The sequence below is a fragment of the Tetrao urogallus genome (assembly GCF_951394365.1).
Source record: "Tetrao urogallus genome assembly, chromosome: 3".
Lineage (NCBI taxonomy): Eukaryota > Metazoa > Chordata > Aves > Galliformes > Phasianidae > Tetrao > Tetrao urogallus.
In genome coordinates this window covers 59,760,002-59,780,559 of record NC_136815.1, presented here as the reverse complement: position 1 = coordinate 59,780,559, position 20,558 = coordinate 59,760,002, and the positions used below count along the sequence as shown (strand labels likewise).

At 35.8% G+C, this 20,558-nt stretch overlaps 1 protein-coding gene across 1 annotated transcript in view; it reads left to right on the top strand.

Moving 5' to 3' along the window:
* GABBR2 (gamma-aminobutyric acid type B receptor subunit 2) overlaps positions 1-20,558 on the top strand; it is a gene marked incomplete at both ends in the record, with an annotated part of 442,331 nt that overhangs the window by 194,200 nt on the left and 227,573 nt on the right. Inside the window, one exon of the mRNA XM_079533247.1 lies at positions 14,403-14,504. Coding sequence (XP_079389373.1) covers positions 14,403-14,504 — 102 coding nt within the window. The remainder of the gene's footprint in view (positions 1-14,402; positions 14,505-20,558) is intronic.

Below are 20,558 nucleotides of genomic sequence, written 5' to 3'. Positions count from 1 at the left end.
TGGCAGGATTGCGTTTTCTTTGAAGGGCTAATGGGTTTCTTCCTATTCTCCTTGGTCTCATTCATGTGTAAAGGAGAAATGTGCATCTTGAGGTAGTGCAGAATGTATACTGTAGAGAAGATGGAATAGATACTGTAAAACTAAAGTTATAGTGCATTTTGATAGATATCTGACATTCTATATGGCCAGTTTCACGTGACCATTTTGCAACCACATCTGGACCAGTTTGCATGCAACTAACAGTATGCTATTGTCATTATCCTTTTAATTAAAATTATTTTAGATTTTGCATGATTTTTTTTTTAAACTTAAGTGTTTTTGTTATATGAAGGTAGGGAAAATGATGAGGCAGAATTATATTGTGGATGCTTTTGTTATACTTACTATATTGCCTAGATGCAAGTGCTGGATAATTTCAAAAGGATCAGAATTTTGCCTAACTCCATTGTAGTGTGCTCCTTTGAAGTTTTTCTGAGTTGTTCATGTCACTGAAATGAGCTGGCAGTTAACTTCAGAACAGAAATTACAGATATGTTTTATATATATATATATATATATATCCATTAAATGAATCAAAAACGTGTAATAAATGATCTGAAATTTATTTCAAGCTACCAGAAAAGTTTACTCAATCCTCGTTGAGATAAATTCATAACCCTTAATGATGCCATATGTATTCTCTCCTCCGTATTTTCAGAGAGGTAAAATGAAGCATTACATATGCCTAAAAGGTACAGAACATTTTTTTCATGTCAGATTGTTATTAGCTCTGTGGGGATGCAGAAGTCTGATTCCATGTGATCTGTGAATTCCAAGTGTAATCCTTAATGCTGAAATAGAAAGGGCTCTGACAACACAAAGCACACATGATAAAGGAGATGATTGCCAGTTCATAACAAGTAGCCATAATCTCTACCACCTCAAGTTACTAGCCAGTTGCACTAAGACAAAGAACAGAACTTCCTGCTTAATTATAGCATAAAACTAATCAAGTAATGCTCAGGCAGCCTTGAAGATTTTGTCCTCTGGTTTTCATGCTGTATTAGGGATTTCATCTCAGAGTCCTGATAAATTACTTGTATTTTTGTATCATTTGCGTTTAATACATTCCTTGTTACACAAGGACAGAAAAGGAAAGAAAACTTCCATTAAAGTAATGGATAAATTTGGCTTTACTTTCTTAAACCAAATAGTTTATATTAATGTGACTCTGAGGAATTCTTCTGTAGGAAAAGAGACTGTGAAGTCAATAAAATGAAAAGATGCCACAGTGGTATTTTTAACTACATTGCTGTAAGAGACCCACTGAAGTAAGGATATTTAAGACAATGTGCTGAGATGCAACATAATACCTGTTCAGAAGCCCATTCAGAATAATATAAAATAGTCTGTAGAATTTATATATAAAGAACCTGATTGTAATATATACCAAAAATTGTTGTGATTTAAAGAGATCAAGGAAAAGATGCTAGAAGGAAAAAATTTCAGAACCTTGAGATCTGCCAGAGGAGAAGAGAAAAAGCCAGAGCAATTAATGAAAGCACTAAAGTGTTCAAAAAGATGTGTACAAAAGCCAGGGGAAAATTTCTTGTCAAAAAGGACTTTTCACAGGTAACTGGAGCCTGTCTTTAGCTGACAATTGAAATCTCAGTGGAGGAAGTACATGAACCAAACTGAGAAGCTCAAGTGCAGAAAATTATCACCACCATATGGCATCCTTCTGAGGATTGTGAATTAAATAAAGTGTGAAATAGCAGCCATGGGACACTGTGGGAAATGTTGGTGCAAGATTTTCTTCAATATTCAAAAAACTGTTTAATACAACTTCTGTATTTTCTTTAAAGTTGGAGGACTAAGGGATAATCCCCAGACTCAGAAATAATGTTTAATCATGTCATTGTCCTAGACAATATGATGAAAATGGTCTATTTGAGCTGTTAGTTTGTCTTGCTTTGGCTTACTTTAACTTAGATTGCAAAGTTAGTGTTAGCATACCATGTATTAAGTGGAGTAATTTAACTTGCACTGATTATCTGAGCTATTAACTAGCTTGCTTATCTAAATAACTTTCCAAAAAGAATGTGACTGTGGCTTTTGTCTAAGTTACATGACTTTTTTGACATAAGTGCTGGCTTTCTAAAGTCTGCAGCAGAGAACAGTTGTCTCATGTTGAATTTCAGAGAATCAGCAGTGTAACAGCCAGTGCCGTTATCAGTTCTTGAGCAGCAGAGGAGAGGGGAATAAAAAAGAATTTGGTAGCAAAAATAATAGTTTCATCTATAACTTGCTTCACCAGAGGTGACAGCAGTCACTATATCTCACCTTCTGCCATGGAGTGCCATTTAAACATTAAGTATTTTTTTCTGTTGCAGACTTATAGTGACATTCTCTCTCACTCCTTTAAGCATCCCTCAGCTCTGGCATTATGTAATAAGAGACAGAAGGGGAACTTCTTGAGCTTCCTGAAAAGCACAATTGGATTTTTTCTCAAGTGCATGACACTTTTTGAGAATACTTTTCAGTAGTAAAGAATTGGTATTATATGGTTGGGTTTCTTTTATTAGTCTTGAATTTCTCAGCTTTATTTTTCATGTTATCCTTTTTCCTCAGGCAATAGATGGCATTATGATGCTAATTAAATGTTAGATGTCATTAATTTTGCACATGTAATCCAATTCCACTTCATGTGCCTTTCTGACATTTTCTAGAATTGCTTCTCCTCTTTTTCGGTTGGAAACAGAACATAATATCAAGACATTTCTTCAGAAAGCTTTCACTAATAGGCAGTCTACAGTGAGGTTTGAAAAAGGATTTATAATCCTCCAGAATGATCTCGGTCAGTGCGCTCCTTATTTGGGGGCAGCAGCAGTCAAAGATGAGTACGTAGCTTCGATACAGTGCAACTCCAGCATGTTTGCTGCTTCCTTCTGCCTGGTGTCTGTTATGGAAATTGGTGCTTCAGTGCTTTTAAGGTTAATGTCTCTTCCTCAAATAGGTGATTGGCAAGTGAAGAAACTCTGGACTTTGATTCATGGATAAAATGGAGGAAAAATTGTGTTTTTTTTTAAAACCTTAATTGGTACTGATGGATGCAGTGATGGCCCAGAAAAGAATGTCGACATGATATGAGTCATGCTGGTTACTTTTCCTTTAGTTAGATCAAATTCTGTTTGGATCTTTATCTCTTATTTAGGGCAAATCCTACATTTCAGTGTGTTTGAAGCCTGTACAAAGTTTATTTTCCTGGCCTACTTCTTCTGGCATAGAAAACTTTGTGTATGAATATTCTGCCTTAAGATGTAGAAGATTTGGAGAGGTTCAAAGTGTTTGAACATCTGTAGTCCTGTTTTATTTCAACATCAGAAATAATTTTGGATTGTCTATTAGCTTTCTTGCATACTTTATTGCATATTTTATGCTACAAAATATCAATACATAATCAATCTCTTGATAAAAAGATTATTGTGTATTATTTTATTATCTGGACATTTTTCATGTGAACATACCAGTAGGTCATTGACTTCTTCTATGACAATGAAATTTTATTTTAGCCCTTAGGAGAGAGCATGTCTGAAGTGGTTCTAAAAATGATCTTATATTACTTTTGGCAGTACCTCATACAGCAATAGTATGCCACGTTCTGCTTGAATCAGATCACTACCACTGGAACTTCATCTTTGGCCAGTAGTACCTTGACCTAGCTATCAAAATATTGCTATGTTTCTATTTTCTCTGGAATTAAGTATTTAGGCTGTAAAGGGCCTCTTGCTAGCCTTATGGATTCAATACGTACTGTTTCTACACAATGTCCTATGGGTTAGTCTGTTGACTGAGATACGCAATGAAAATACAAATTTCAGATTTTCTTAGTTAGGAAAAGATGTGACAAAAATAGAATGTCCATGTATTATCTATTATTTAGAAGCCAGTGTAATTACTGTCTTGGTAATGAATGTACATTTACCCAGAATTACCCATAACAGCACTCTTTTAGAGGACAGGCTCAGGAATTAAAGTACCTTACTCAATGAATTTCTTGCAAACCTTCCTAAGAGAGTGATGGAAATGCAGGTATTTCTGTTGACAAGTACAAAATAGCTCTTCATGCTGATTTTTTTTTCTCCCCTTAATGCAATTCATGCTTAGTACTCTGTAGTTTACTACCAGCTTCTTGATATATGTTAAGCACAACCTGGTAGACAGCTTCAGTTTCTTAACAAATCTGTGTTTTTACCCAAGAATCATCTTAAAGGAAGTATAATAGTCTGGAATGGGACTGTGTACTCCATTGGTAGGTTCAAGCCATCAAAGACCCGTTTTCCTACTCAGTGTTCTCAATATTGTCTGTTCCACAATTGATGAAAATACTTTTAAGGGGATTTATTTTTCGTACAAGTAAAGCTGGACTAACTGTATTATACAATGATTTCAATTGTTCACCATAGCATAAAGCTCTTAATACAGGGTCTTTTCAAGATTTTACTTCTTTGCCTGCTAGTAGGGTTTCCATGAATGTTCCATGAATGACATTATTCTCTGGAGTAATGTTTTGTCACCGGTTACTTCACTGAGTAATTAATTTCCAGAATAATTAAAAAAAAAAACACAGTAGTTTTATTTGTTTGCACTTGTACCTTTTTTACAATACAATATAATTTAGCTTATCAAGTTTTATCAGAAAATTTACAGCACTGTACAAAGCAGCGTAAAATATAGAGATCAGAGTACAGAGATGAGTCCTATAATGGATGAAATATAAATTATTTCTTTTTTGAGGAGTACTGATTGGGATTTATAGATTGTATTTACAAAAGTCTTTTGTGTAGGGTGCCTGGGGAAGATCTTTTTTTCCCAGCTTGTGTAGCAATTCATCTAGCTTGGAAGATATTATTTGTGTTAATTAGAATGCGAGGTATAATGTGAGGAGATCTAAAGGGAGAGATGTAGTCCCCATTGTGACTACTTGCTCCTGAAACTGGATTTCAACCTCTTGGATTGTGGGCTTGAAAGTGAGAATGAAAGAGATTGTTGTGAAGTGTTGACAGAATCTCAGTTCCTCACAGTCTCATAACTCTGTGCTATCTGCAATGTAGATGAATGAGTGCAAACTCTTGATGCCAATAATTATAATCAGATTCACATTCCTTCTTTGGAAAGAATACAGAGGATACAAAACGAGATTGTGCTTCAGAAATACATGCAAAAATATTTTGTTTCTCCACTTTATAAAAAGGAATAATGTGAAGATATTTGTCACAGAGAGTGGTTGCTGAAGGATTTTGACAGATCAGATTAGTAGCTCCTACAAGTGTAGAAAAGAGGAATTTGGGTCAGTAAGTTAGCTTTTATTCAGTTAATAATCCCAGTGACAAAAGCTAGTTAATTGTGTTATTCATTAAACTCCTCTCAAATCTCATCCAAGCCCGTCCTGCCAACCCCAAAAGAGCCTAAAGCCCAAATACTGCAGTGTACTGCAATAAGGATAAATATTCCCAGAGTTCATGCAGAGTACAGGATTAAATCTTAACATGATATTGCTGGCCTTTCTGCATTTAGGAAGTCTGAGAAACGTGGTTTGCTATTTTGAAGGATTATTGAAATAATAATAATTTCCTATTGTCTGTATTCTCGCAGGTATGTTTTCTATAACTTCCCTTTCATCAAAATGACATTGAATTTTGTTTTAGGTAAACATTTATTTTTTTAATCCCCTACTGTATGTTCTATTCATAGTTTTCAGCTGATAACAGATTGACTCTTGGGTACTGAAGTTTTCGTAAATACTGACATAGTTTGATGCAATTAAACCATTAGCAAATGTGGTGGCTTCACTCGCACTGGTAGCTCAGCACCACAACTCCACTCTCTCAATTCCCTAATCAACAGAAAAGGGACAGAATGTGCAATGGAAGAAAATCTCGTGGTTTGAGATTAGGACATGGAAATCCCTCAACAATTACTGTCATGGCCAAAAGAGACTCAACATAAGTCATATTATTGTAATTTATTGGCTATTGCTAACAGACTGGAACAAACTAAAAATACCTCCCTGTCTTCTACCCTTTTCTACCCATCTTGCCCCAAGCAGTGCAGAGGAACAGGGAATGGGGCTGTGATCTGTCCATAATGCTTCATCTCTGTTGCTTCTTCATGGTCACCCTGTTACCCTGCTTCATATGGGGTCCCTCCCACAGGGTGCCATCCTTCCCAAACTGATCTTGTATGGATTTCCCACAGCTTCTCCAGAACTTTCTCCAACACGAGTTAGTACAATGGAGTCCTTCCTTCAGGACTAGACTGCCACCACAGAGGCCACTCCTGCAGCCACTCCACTGCAAAACCCTGCCACATAAGCCCAGTACAGGAAGTAACTGCAGCAACAGAGCACATGGTAAAATTTCTAACTTGACCCAGATTATTTGAAACAACCAAGAAAAAATTTCAAGGTCAATAAAGATTTCCAAGTTTTTCAGAAAACAGGTTGTACTAATCTCTCCTACAAGCCAAGAAGTAGTTTTACAGCTTGTATGTTCTCCCTCAGTGGATGTTTGGCTGGACAGAGAAATTATGCAAGTAGCACACACTTCTGACCTTTTCCTAATAATGTTTTTTGAAGGTAAGGGATCTTTAAGGTTTCTAACTTTCAATGGTTACTACAGGTAGTAGAACATTTTAAGCAATGTTAGGTTTTGAGACCTGAGGTTCAGCTGCAGTCTGAAGCTGTCAGTGCCTCTCTATTTCTGAGAGTCATCCAAGCACTAGTTACAGTTAATGGAAAAAAAGAGGGAGATACTTCCAAGGTGCAATTCATCCTACGTCTTTTAGATATTTATTTGTGGATGATATGGCTCATCCCTTAGAAATGCTCACTTGACTTCGGCAATTTCTATGTGACATCTTTCCTACATAATGTTGGAATAAAGTATTTAATCTATCACAGATTGAGAAACTGAATGCATAAATGTTCTTAGTGAAAGTGAAAGTGTTAGTTTAAATTTGCTTCATCAGTGAGAATTTTACATAAAAACACTTTCTTTTATAGTTATACATCATAGACCTTTTGATAATGATAACGTTTTCTTAATAGCTGTTGTTCAGTTTTCTCTGTTTGAATTCCCCCTGAGTAACTCTGAGTAGTAAATATGTTTGAAATGTATGAGTGTGTAGGAATTGCTGATGTATACTATTTTTAGTCCACCTTTAATAATATAGCTAGTGTTGAGAAAGTCCATAACTTTGGTTCAATATTCACTGTTTCTTTTCCACAAGAAACCATTACAGAAGTGGTGTACACTACAGAGAGTGGAGTAATAGCTTGTGCTTCAGAAGAAACTCGTGGTACTTTTCTAAGCTGTGACTTCTTTTCTGATAGTGTGATACTTTCCACCTTTTTCTGTCCATACTTCCTTATCTGTATTAGGAAACTCACACACGTAAAGCAGATTTCCCATGTATTCCAGACATTTTTAAAAATAATTTTTTAAGTAGTTTTGGTTATCAAAACACGTATACTAATACTTGTGAAAACATTTTTCTTTTTCTTTTTTTTGATCAGAAGACACATTCTGTATTTTACATACTGTGCTTTTAATTACACAGACAACAATATGGAATGCCTGTATTTCTCTGCCTCTGTATCCCCTCCAATAATATGAGCAGTCCTTGTTGCATGTCTGCTTGCACCAACTTAGAGTACTCCTATTATATTCACTTGCTTTAACAAACAAGCAGTTCTAATTCCCTGCTTATTACTTGTGCTTCTGGCATTGGTTTGCAAATTATTAAATAATCTCTTCTAAATATGGCCCCATTTACATTCATAATACCTGACATGAAAAATGTTATTATATAATGTTACACCCTCCAGACCCTTTGCTTTTGGTTTACGATTTGTAGGAGCCAAGTCTGATAAGCTTCTAGAAAAATGTTGTTCTATTTATTTGGTAGCCCTCACAGCCTTCAGTTTTCAAGAAGGTATATCACATTCAGGGAGCCAGAATTGTGTTTTGTGCATGATTGCTTCTTCAGTTCTGTTCATCAGTGTTCCTGAAATCTTGAACTATTTTTACAAGGGCTGCTTGAAATGTAATGCCTCCTGTTTTATGATATTGGCCCATGACATCAGAGGCGAATGTTGGTGGTATGGTAACAGAGGTTGAACCTTCCCACTAATGTTCCGTTATATTTTGTTGCCATGTGCCAGATGGCAGCAGAGGGGCATTCTCTCCTACAAAAACAACCTTTAATTGCTATTTATCTTTTTTATTACAGCTACTGGAAATAACATGAGAGTTCATGATTACTGTTAGCTTCTGTGACCAAAAAGCATAAGAATAAAAATTTTCTACCTTGGTGAACATAGGGAGAAATTATATTTTATCTTGACTTTATAGAAGCTTATGTTTAAATAAGCATCAGCTATAAGTTATTCTATAAGCTTTATGTGAAATCTCATTCAATAACAAAAAAAGGAAATCCAATGCATTTCCATTGGTATTTCTCTTTTGCGCAGAAAGATACTTATTTAAAAAATTATTTTTCATGGATGTGAGTCTCTATTCCTAATATCTAAAATATTTTACTATTTCAGTTTCTGCATGCTCTTGATTTTGTTTTGCTCAAAATAAGGTTCTACCTGCTCTTTCTTTTTTGCAATCCCAAATGTTGTATCTATGAAACACCTTGATTTTATCCTATTTTTAAGGGTAATGAGAAGTATTAGCACTATACAATCTCTCTTCTCCTAAACCTCTAATTATGAGTGATATTTCATCGTCATGGAAATAGCAGTAATGTTTGCTTATAATGGCTTGTATATCCTAAGATGTAATCTATCCATTACAATTATTAACAATTTCTGCTTGGTCAATGTAATGATGAAATATGGCTTATTTCCTTTTAATTCATGCACTTGTTTTATACATATACGTTTCTATTCCGTATTACTGACAATACTACATTTTAAAGTACACAGTATAAATCTCTGCAGCATATAATCTTAGTAAAATATCTGACTGCATAATCCATATGATCTGACTAGTTCTCTTTTATTAGGAATCTCTTATGATCAATATCTGGTAGGATTAGACTGCCCTGAGCAATAAGGACTTAGCTTGCAGGACATACATGCAGCTTCAGTGAACCAAAAGATCATTGAATATAGCCATTAAAAGTAAAGTAGTATGATTAATACAAAAATTAGTCGATTTATTTTGTAGCTAGCAATTAGGATTAAATGAGCAAACCATACCTTTAAATATCTAATATGAAACCTAGTTTGAAATATTAATCAGTAGAGACCATTGAATCTAAACTACCACCACTAGACTGACAATTAAGTGGGAATATCTCCTTTCTTTACTATTTTGTGGGGAATAGGGATAGAATTGTCATGATAAAAATGAAGTACTGTGGCAAAATGGATACTAGCTACGTATTTCTGGTGAGAACATGCTTGTGCAAATAATCCCACTGAAAACAGTAATATCTGTCCATTTAAAATATAGTATGTGTGTCACTGTTGTTATCATACTGGAAGTCAAAAACATGCCAACAATTGAAATCTACTGTTAGCAGTCTGAAAGTACCAATAGCCATTTTCTGCACCTGACCAGTAGATCAGGGTTCTCCCAGCCCTACCTCCCCATGCCCCAGTTGTTCTATAGGAGTGCTCATGTTTGTCTCCATCACAGCTGTGCCTGATGTGAACACACAGACTAATTTTCCAGCTTGTCCTCAGACCTGTCTTCTCAGTATGGAGCAGCCCAACAACCACCAACTATACATGACCCAGCTTTCTTTCACCAGATCTAAATCTGTCTCTGACATGTAGATTGTTTCCAGCTTTACCTTGGACTCCGAATTTGTCTGATGGTCTAGACTGATGGTAGAAAATGATGGTTGTTTCCAAATCTGTCCTTCTCCCCTTGCTATGGCACTGAGAGATGGAGCCCTGGCAGGGGAAGCCCCTGGTCCAGTTGCTGTGTAATGGCACTTGCTTTTCTCTTTCTTAGGGAGCAGCCTACCCATATGGTTTCCAACATTTGTTTTCTTTCCTTAAATGTAAACCCATACATAAACTTCCTGATACAGGCCATAATAATGTTGTAGTCTGGTCTCATCTGTACTGATTGCTTTTACAGCCCATGTAGTAATTCTTTCAACTCTCTCAATTTTCTAGAGATTAAAGAAATTCATTTCTTCCTTTTCAATATGAATTCTTGGCTCCTCAAAACCCCTGTATTTCTTCCTTCACAGGTGCAGGGTCAGGGACTTTGTTGTTTGCCTCTCAAACATCACTGAATTTGATACAGCAGCTATGAGGTAGGCAAGTATTGCTACCATCCACACTGAGAAAAGAAATACAGCCAAAGTTGGTAGCAAACTTTAAAATCTTATTTAGGTCATGAGCTGTACCACAGAACAGCTCTGGCAGACTGAGGAGTAGAAACCAGTTCCCTTGCGTCTTATCCATTGCCTCAAGCTCCAGGGCCAACTTTTTTTCCTGCAACTGTGTTTCTTACATACATTTAAAAAACTTTTTTTTGGAGCTTGTTTCTGGGTAAGCATATTTATCCCCTAAAAATTTTTGAAGATTGCTATACCTATTAAAAATGTAGTAGAGTGAAATACCAATTCATCCAGCTTTTCATGAAGAACAGTATAGGAGCAATCTCTTTTTTTACAGTGAGTAAAGGACTAGGGTCTGTCAGCAGCTTTTTTTGACTATCAAATCTGATATTCCCCATTTTGGGAAAATGAAATATTGTTTTCCTTAAAATGTATAATGTTGTAAAGAGACAAAGAGGTACAGCCTTCATTAAATTGTTAACAACGTACAGAAGCAACATGGAACTATCATACTCCTTTTTTTTTTTTTTAAGTCAAGGTAAGGTTTAATTACAAACTCCAAATCCCCACCAGAATTTAATGCATAGCTTTATACATCAGTTTCCTCCAGCTAAAGTTATCCTATACTACTCAATAATTAAGTAAAAGTGTGGTGTTAATTAATTAATTTACTTAATATTTCCTTTACTAAGAGTTGGTAGAATTAAACAATTACTGCTGACCTCAAAATGCTTATCCTGATAGTGATACGCATTCCAGTCCCTGCCCTAGTTGTTCTGCAGGAGTGCTCATGTTTGTCTCCATCACAGCTGTGCCTGATGTGAACACACAGACTAATTTTCCAGCTTGTCCTCAGACCTGTCACAGAATCATCTGCTTAAGAAAAATGCATATCATTTTGAATTCTCAGTTTCACAGCAGAATTGGTGCCAGGCTTTTTGAATTCCAATGGCAGACCCATATCCAAATCAGTAGAATCCATAGTAAAATTCTTTGGAAGGATTAAAAGACTTCTTTAAGAAGACAAGCACAAGTTCCAATACTGTATCAACTGATATTTAGAATATTTAGAAAGTAAAGAACATGAACATGGGAAGTAGAAAGCAAAAAGTGAAAAATATAGCAAAAATACCCCAAGATTAAAGCACAAGATTAGATTTGTCAGATGTGTGATCACAGTATTGAAAGAGGGGGGAAAAAAAAAACAAACAAACAACATTAAGCATTTTAGGAAAAAAATGGCGGCAGTATAAATTCTTATTTTATTCTTATTCATTATTCTTATTCATAGTTTTACTTTGTGTCAAGAATGAAGCGTATGGTAAGAACTTTTCTCCTATAAAGAAAGGTTGAGGGAATTGGACTTCTTTATCTTGGAGGTTTCAGGGAGACCTCATTGTGTCCTCCAGCACTTGAGGGGAGCTTATAAACAGGAGGAGAGGATGACATTTTACAGAGTCTGGTAGTGATAGGACAAGAGGAAATGGCTGTAAACTGAAATAGAAAAAAAAAATAAGTTAGAAGTTGGGAAAAAATCTTTACTCAGAGGATGGTGAAGTGCTGGCACAGCTGCCCAGAGAACCTGTGGTGCCCCATCCCTGGAGGCACTCAAGGCCAGGCTGGATGGGGCCCTGGGCAGCTGAGCTCATGGTGGGCAGCCCTGCCCCTTGGCAGAGATTGGGACTGGTGAAATTTCCCTCACAATCCAAGCCATTCTGTGCATCTGTGATAAGGAGCAGTTAATGGGATTACTGAAATGAAAACATCACTCATTTTACCAGTATACTATGAGAAAAGCTATTTGTTTGTTTGTTTGTTTTGGTCAGTGATTACTCTTTCACAGAATGTGCTTAAAAGCTAACTGTAACATCACAACAGGATGAAGGATATAGTTCCAATCTTGGTGGACACGTTCTGACTGTTACTTTTGTAATGCTGATTAGTTGTTAATAAAGTAATTTTCTATATGTTCACTTTTCCTAGTTCTTGTGAAAAAACTGACAAAACAACAATATAATTTGGAAACATGGCTAAAAGTGTTATAATGAAGCTGTGGCTGGGAAAGAAGTAATAGAATCAATCATGCAACTGTTTGAGTTGGAAGGAGCCCTCGCAGGTCATCTCATCCAACTCTCCTGCAATGAACAGGGACACCTACAGCTAGATCAGGCTGCTCAGAGCAGATGATCTTGAGTGTCTTCAAGAATTAGGCTTCCACCACCATTTTGGGCAATCTGTTCCTCACCACTCTAATTGTAAAAATAATTTTTCCATATATCTAGTCTAAATCTCCCCTCTGTCCCCATAAAGACAATAAATAGTAATTCTAGTAATGTTATTTAGGAAGTACTTCATCGGTCTACCAAGAAACTTGACACAAGCGTCTTAAAGGGAAATTTTCAGAGAGTACAAAATGTCCTCCTTTTAACCAAAAACTGTGCTAAGATCTAATAGTAAAGTACCAAAAGTAGTTACATTGTTCTTTCTCAGTAGTATACAAATATAAAATACACCCAACAGAACCACTAGCATGCATAGATCTGTGAGACAGTTACAGTCATTAAAGAAAAGCAGAAGGATAATCAAGAGATGAGTTTGTAAAGTTCCCAGTTGAACTGAGGTGCCTCCCCTGTCAAAAATCATGTCCCATTGCACCCTCTGAATTTTACTATATATCCTGAGTTTGACAGGCTTTCTGCAGAGGAAATGCAGCAAAACTTGGGTCTTGTTTTCAGATGGCCAGAGTGTCTTCTCACAATATAAATTTTACATTTATCTACATTCTAATGGAAAAGTTTCCATTGCTGAAGTACAGATACCATTTCCATTTTTTTTCTTGTCCATGAAAATATATACCATATGTTTTTTGATTGTTCACTGTGCATGTGCTTGTCTTCCAAAGGAGGTTAAGGAAATGGACTGTTAGGAGAGAGATTTGAAAGATATAATTCTACAGATCTGTACAGAGGGTTATTGGAAAGTATCAGCAAACAATTTATACAATTCTACATTTTCCTATACAGTGTCACATATATTTCTCTTCCAAACATTGTATTTCCTGTGTTTTTATATGATGCTTGTTCTTTATTTCTCTTACACTGTGATTTGCTTCTCCTGTTTCTGATATAATTAAAAACAAAAAAGACGATCAATGAAATAAATGTGCTGATGTGGTGATAATTGTATTAAAGCAATATTAGAGTGCCTCTTTCTTCACTTCAGTCTGTAACCATATTATCTCCAGCTAAAATTATTTTGCTCATGTATTAGGAATAGTAAAGTGAAGCTCTGTTTTTGGAGTCATGTGGTTGGAGGAAAACCATCAGTGATTAAGATAGAAACATTTGAAGTAGTTAAATTAAAAATTAAAAAAAAAAAAAAAGAACACCCTAAATCTGTAACCATATTGTTTTGTGTTTTCTGGCTTCTTTGTGCTCTTAAGCAGCTCAAAGAGGACAAAGGCTTGCCACCATAAGAATAAATGAGAAAATCTGTTTATAACATGATTGCTTATGTCACCTTTAAGCAAAACATGCTGTTCCATGGAAACATGCATGTTGAAAGAAAGGAGGATGGCTCAGAGGAATTCATCAGGCTTTATCAACCTCTAAGCAACATGCACTAAGTTCTATTGGTTCATTCTAGGGCCAACTGCAGAGGTTTTCAAGTCAGTCCACAAAATCAACAATATGTAAGAGTTTTCTTGATAAGTCTTTCCCCTTTATATGGTCTCAGTAATTGCTTTGGCTGCATGAAAACTTCTGGTGTTAGAACCACTAGAAATTCACAAGCATTGTCCTCCCTCACGTTGCAAAGTGGAAACCCATTGTGCATTTTTCATCATCTGTAATAAAAGCTTTTGATCCAGTAGACTGATTGATAGTAGATTATAATGGTAAAAGAATAGGAGCTTGATTAGTTTTCAAATGAAATTGAAAAGAATTGGAACAAGTATATCATCGTTCAAACCATTGCTTAATGAATATAGTCCATCTGCTTCCTTCTCACTGAGTCTCAGTTTACTAGTTTGCCTTTTTCTCAACTTCTAACAGGTGAGGAATGATCTGACTGGTGTTCTGTATGGTGAAGATATTGAAATTTCAGATACTGAGAGTTTCTCCAATGACCCTTGCACAAGCGTAAAGAAGCTTAAGGTATGTGCTGCTGCTTCAGAAATAAAGTACTGATTGTGTTGTGGCATTTGATTTTTTTTTCCTCTGAAGAGGAATAATAAACCAAAATTTGCATAAGAATACTGTAGTATGTAGTTAATAAGGTTAACAAATGGCATTTTGAGGGCCTACTCCTGCTTAATTCAATAAATGTTCATGTGATAAAGGTTTTTATAGTTCCAGATAAGGACAGAAAGTAAAACAAGTTTTTGCTGGCTTACTATCTCTACCCAAAGCATCAGTCTTAGTCATATATGTGAGAAAGTTCTTGAGTTTTAGGCTCAGAGCCTTTTTAAGGTGAATTATATGTAGAGAAAGCATTGAGCATCTTTGCATCAGCTTCATTACATTCTAGATTGAATTATTTGCTTATAATCATTTGCATTATTGCATATGAATTGTAGGAAAGAAATGAAAGTTAAACTTGATAGCAGAATAACTTAACATCTTTCTCTTATTGTAATGATTTTTTAGGTTCTTGGCATCTGCTCAAATTAAAACAATATTTTAGCAATATTATGAAGTGCAATCAATCATGAATTAGCCATTGGAGATATGAATCTTACACTGCATGTGAGCATAAAAAAATATTCAAGTTGCAAGAGAAAGCATTTTTAAATAGTGAAGATCAAATCTTAGCTTGCATCTGGTGTATAAAGTATAGAGTTAAAGCTGCAACCCTGCCGATATTTGAATATGTGTAGAAAGGCAGGAAAAAAAAAAAAAAAAACCTAATAAATGGAACACTATTTAAATACTGAAATTTGAACAAAGATATCAGCTTATATAGGTTTAGGCAAGTACTGAGACTAACTGAAAAAGGTCAGAAGCATGGTAAACTAAGGCTTCATTCTTATTTTTGCATAATAGAGATGCAAGCTTGAAAGCTTGAATGCTTAAAGTATAACTAGATAAACATCAGGTTTATGTGTAACCATTCACAGCTGTCTGGTCTAAGTTTGTGTTTCCTGTCTGTCTTTGAAAAGACTCCAGTATGTGTTATCAGCAAAGTCGACATTTTTGGCCAGGTATTTAACCCCTGGTATCAGTAAGCTAAGAAATTCAAAGCCAGCTATCTTAATCTTAATGTATAGGAAAGATCAGATTAATCTATCAAACCATATTAAATTAAGCCCTTGGTTTCCTCTTAAAAATCATTAATTACAAAAATAAATAAGCATATATATATATATATATATACACACAGTTACTTATTCTTTATATGGTCATTTGTCCTTAGGTATACATGTCAGGCACAGTTTACCTGTCCAATTCTGAAAATGTTCATTCTTTCCATTAAGGAAATATAAATTTACTGTAGGTAAACTGGTGTCTGCTTATTGTAATTGTGAAGAAAAACAGACATGAAATACTTTTTCTTTCCATAGGTACATTTAAATTAATGAAATGAATGTTTATGCAATACAAAATAGAAATATCTACTATGATTTGCAGAAATATATTTTCTATATTTTCCATGGTAACACCCTAAGTTTTACTACATATTGACTCTAGTTTCTTTGAATCACAGTTAGAAAGTAAATTTACACTTAAGAATATTGTTTAAACTCATTTTTTGTAGCTCAGAGAAGAGGATGTTGAAGGATGTGCATTTGTACATCGTCTTAAATATGCCATGAGGTTGTAAGCATGCATCATCTTGTTGAATGATCAACACTTTTGCTTCCAGCTCCCTTGTGTCTTGCACATAAGACAAAATAAATTAAAGTTCAATGTGATAGTTTGCTTCTGATTTCCCAAATACAATAGGTTTTTTTGAATGCTGACCAAACATGATCTCCATTTAACAAAAAATTCCTTGAATTTTTAAAACTTAGGCCAAGAATAGGTTTGGATGCTGCCTCAGTCTAACTGAGTAACATGCATGCTTACATAGATATCAAGTTTTGTCATCATGTTGTGCTGGTGGGAGCTGAAATCCCCTAGTTACCTTCTCTATCAGTAATTCCATAGCTTAAGTTAGAGACTCACCTGTAGTTATGCAAATGGACATCCAGGCATTTAGGAGGCAGAACATATGGATGCCTGTATGGGCAAAGTTACCCAGCTAAGAGTAGATTTATTGATAACATCTTGACTGTCAGATATACAGTAGAGAATATGACAGAGTATCTGAACAGTGCAATTTAGATATTTCCTGCCAAAGCGTTGACTCTTCCTGACAGATGAGGTATTGTAGCAATCCTTCTCTCGAAAGCTGTATAATACAACAATGTGGTTTTATTCATTAGAAATGAGACAGATTAAAATCTGATTGCAGGAGGGAAGCTCTGCAGGCTGAAAAAAAGAAAAGAAAATTGCCTATTCCAGCATAATATGCTGCACTCAAAAGCTGAAGAAGCTAAAGAGTGCCTCATATCTGGAGTATTAAAAATTGCAGTGGAGTAGGCAACATTTTCTTCATCTCTCAATAGATCATCTTAGATATCTTGACTCGCACTGTCTTCAGGGTTCACTATGCCAGCTGCCAGTAGTATCAAAAACACTTCAAACTTAGTGGATGAATAATATCCTCACCTGTAAAGAAGAAGGAAACAGGAGAGAGATTTCCTTTTAGGGCTGTGCTGTTGTCTTTATAAAATATGTTTTTATGGTTAGTTCTCTACAGCTATGGTTAAATGAATTTTTTTTCTTTTTTTTATGTTTGTTTGAACTTCAATTCAAAGTGTGGAAAGATATGTATTGCTTACTGAGGGACAAAGCTTAAATGCCAATGTTGCAGCTGTGATCTCTAGGAAGAGTAACTATGACAGCTCGCTATATGGCAAATGGTCTAAACTCATGTCTTCTGAAGTAAGCACAGTTTTTTGAGTTGCCTTCCCTCCGCGATGTTTTGAATCATCTAATTGATCACCTGCCCAGTGCCATGACTTAAAACATTCTGTCAAGTATGCTTTAGTTCTAGACAACCAATGTAGAACTCTGTGAGAAGAATACTTGGCACTTGCTGTGCTCCATTGGGTGATCCCTTTGAACCCTACACGAGAGTTGTGTAACTTACATCAGTTTTCAAGGGATTGATGTAAAGAAATAGTGCAAATATGCAAGGAAATGATATTAGTTGATTTAACAATCTGACCAAGAGAAGGAAAAAATTATGTCCCAGTATCTGATGTTTATCATTACATAAGGCTATAATATGGACATATGTCCTGAGCCGTGACCACTGAAATGAACCTACTTCTGATAAACTGCTTTGCAGCCTTCCTTTACCATATGGAAAAAAAAAATTACATGATTTATTGATGAATTATGTGCAGCCACAAGAATTTGAAGCTTTAGGATTTCTACAGGACAGAGACAGCAGACCAGACCCAATCCTTGCTTCAAACGGATCTGAACATTTATTATGTTTTTTGTCTTCCATGCACAGAGGAAAAATGTTATGCATGGAAGATGAAGAGCTATTGCGCAGACTTTCCTAAAGAATTTCCTTTTACATATGTATCATTGTATTGATATCTGCATAGTTTGTAAACAAGGGGAATCTCTTATCATTTCCACTACTTGACTAACCAGCTAAAATTATAGATTATAAAGCTATAGGAAAAAAATAAAATAAGGAAGCTGCAGATACTCCCAGGCAGCTTGACTCCACAGTCTCATACTCTCCATTAAACACAGCAGCATCCCTGTGTTACACTGAAAGTCGAACTCAAAATTCCTTGCTTATCCTATGCTACATTATGCTTCCCTGATTTATTATCTCACTCTAGGCGCCTTTGTCTAGACTCGTCTTCCATTTCCTCCTGAGAAAAGGTTGCTTTCTGAGATTGCAGTTTTCCTAATTTTTCTAATAACTATTTATCAAGCTTACAATTTGCTGTAGAATTGAAAATCCTAATTACTGTTACCTCCCCAGCTTTTTTCTCCCCCTTTACCTAAACCGTATATGTACTCATTGCTCAGATTCCTTATTTGATATGTCTCTTCTTTCCCTATGCCTTTTTTTTTTTTTTCTTACTGGATCCCACTCCAGCCATTTTTTAAATTGAGTGTCAGCTTTACATTTCTGGATCCATTTCTGGCCAATACAGAGTATGTGTGGGTTCTCAGTTCCTTCCAGTGTTCCAAATGGTTATTACTAAGGTTAAGATGAGTGAGGACAGACCTCATGGTGGACTACAACTCCTCATGAGAGGAGCGGAGGGCAGAGCTGAGTTTTGCTCTCTGTTGACAGTGACAGGACCTGAGGGAACAGCATGGAGCTATATCAGGGGAGCATCAGGTTGGGGATTAGGAAAAAGTTCTGCACCAGAGGGTGGTGGGCATGGAACAGGCTGCCCAGGACAATGGTAATGGCCCCAAGCTGCCACAGTTCAAGGAGCACTTGTACGTGGTTGTCAGACATAGGGTTTGAATTTGTGTGTGCTGTGTGGAGCCCGGAGTTGGATTCAGTGACCCTTGTGGGTCCCATCCAACTTGGGATATTCTGTGGTTTTATAATTCTGTGAGTCTGAACATACAAGACGTGGGTCTGAGTTGTATTGCCAAAGTGATTGCAAGATGAAATTAGTATAAGACAATCCCTGCAGCCAGCAGGTATATTGAAATAGGATAGGATATTTCTAGGAAAAAGATAGGATGGATTGTATACTTCTCACAGCGCTTTACAACAATAGAATAGTCCCTGGGGGGGAATGTACTCTGGTTTATGTGGTAATCATGTGGAAGTAATGCCTTCCTCCAGGGCATGGTACCAGTTTGAGTGTTGTACAGCCAGTGAGCAGTGGTGATACCCATGCACTTCTCTACACCCAGCCTATTCTCTCTGGTGCTCATAAAGTATGAGGCAGTGCATATAAAGTTTTCTTAAAATTAATTCTAATCGTGTTAATGAAAAAATGGCAAGTAATTTATTCAATTTTAATAATTCATTGCTGTGTCACTTGCTTTTTTCAGCCAACTTTTCCTAGTCATATTAAATATGTAGTTTTGTGTTCAGGGAGGTCAAGCAATTTGAAGACAGAGTTCCAAAAGTGACCAAAATGATTGCTACAATGTGAATATTAGAAAATGTGGATGTGTGACTTTTTTCCACATAAGTCCTAAATCTATTATTTGTCCTTACAAAAAAATGTAATACCCTGGTTGTCAATGAGCGTGATTCATGTGATTTGCTTGCTTAGTTTCACATGACCTCACTAGATTTGTATTAAAAGAATCTAATCTATTTCAATAAGATTTATATTGCTTTATCAATCTGTGCCTGGCTATAAAACTAAGGTAAATATACTTATTTAAAATGCATAGGTTCAGAATGAACAAAGCATGTGGTGAATTTTATTATTTTATGACCACGCTAGGAGTGCTCCAAAAGTAATGCCTCCTATATTATTTTGTTGTCCCACAACATCATTGGAGGATGTTATTGGTATGGCAGTAGAGGTCGAACCTTCCCACCAGTATCCCGTTATATGTTGTTACCATGAGACAAATGGCAGTAGAGGGGCAGTCTGACAGAATGATATCTGACATGGAAGTGTCACTGAAGCAAAGGTGTGTCATTGAATTCCTTCATGCAGGATGTTACTCATCACTGGTGAAAATTCCTAGCTAATGGTGATGACTGTGTTGAAAAACAGTGTTTCGTAGCTAAAAATTTGCTCTCTCAGACGTGTTTTTGTGCTCTTTGTGTCTCTTGTCATTTCCATGGAAATAAACAGGAGGCATTGTTTTGGATCAACCTACATAGATTTCATGCATTGAATTGCAGAGGCATTATAGTATTTTTTTCTGCATTTTTCATCATAATATTTCATGCTGACCAGGAAATAAACATGCAAATTACCTAAATTGAAAATCTTTGATAAACTGATTTAATTAAAGCTGAAGTGTTTTCACCACTGAAAGACACAGTGAATCATCTGTTTCACTTGTTCCTTAGAGAGGGAAAGAGCTCTTAGTAATAGTAATAAAGTATTTTATAAAATAAATGACAAATCACATTTGCTCAACCTATTACTGAGAACCCAGGCAATTTTTTTTGTTTTATAGAAGTTTCCCCTTAATTTT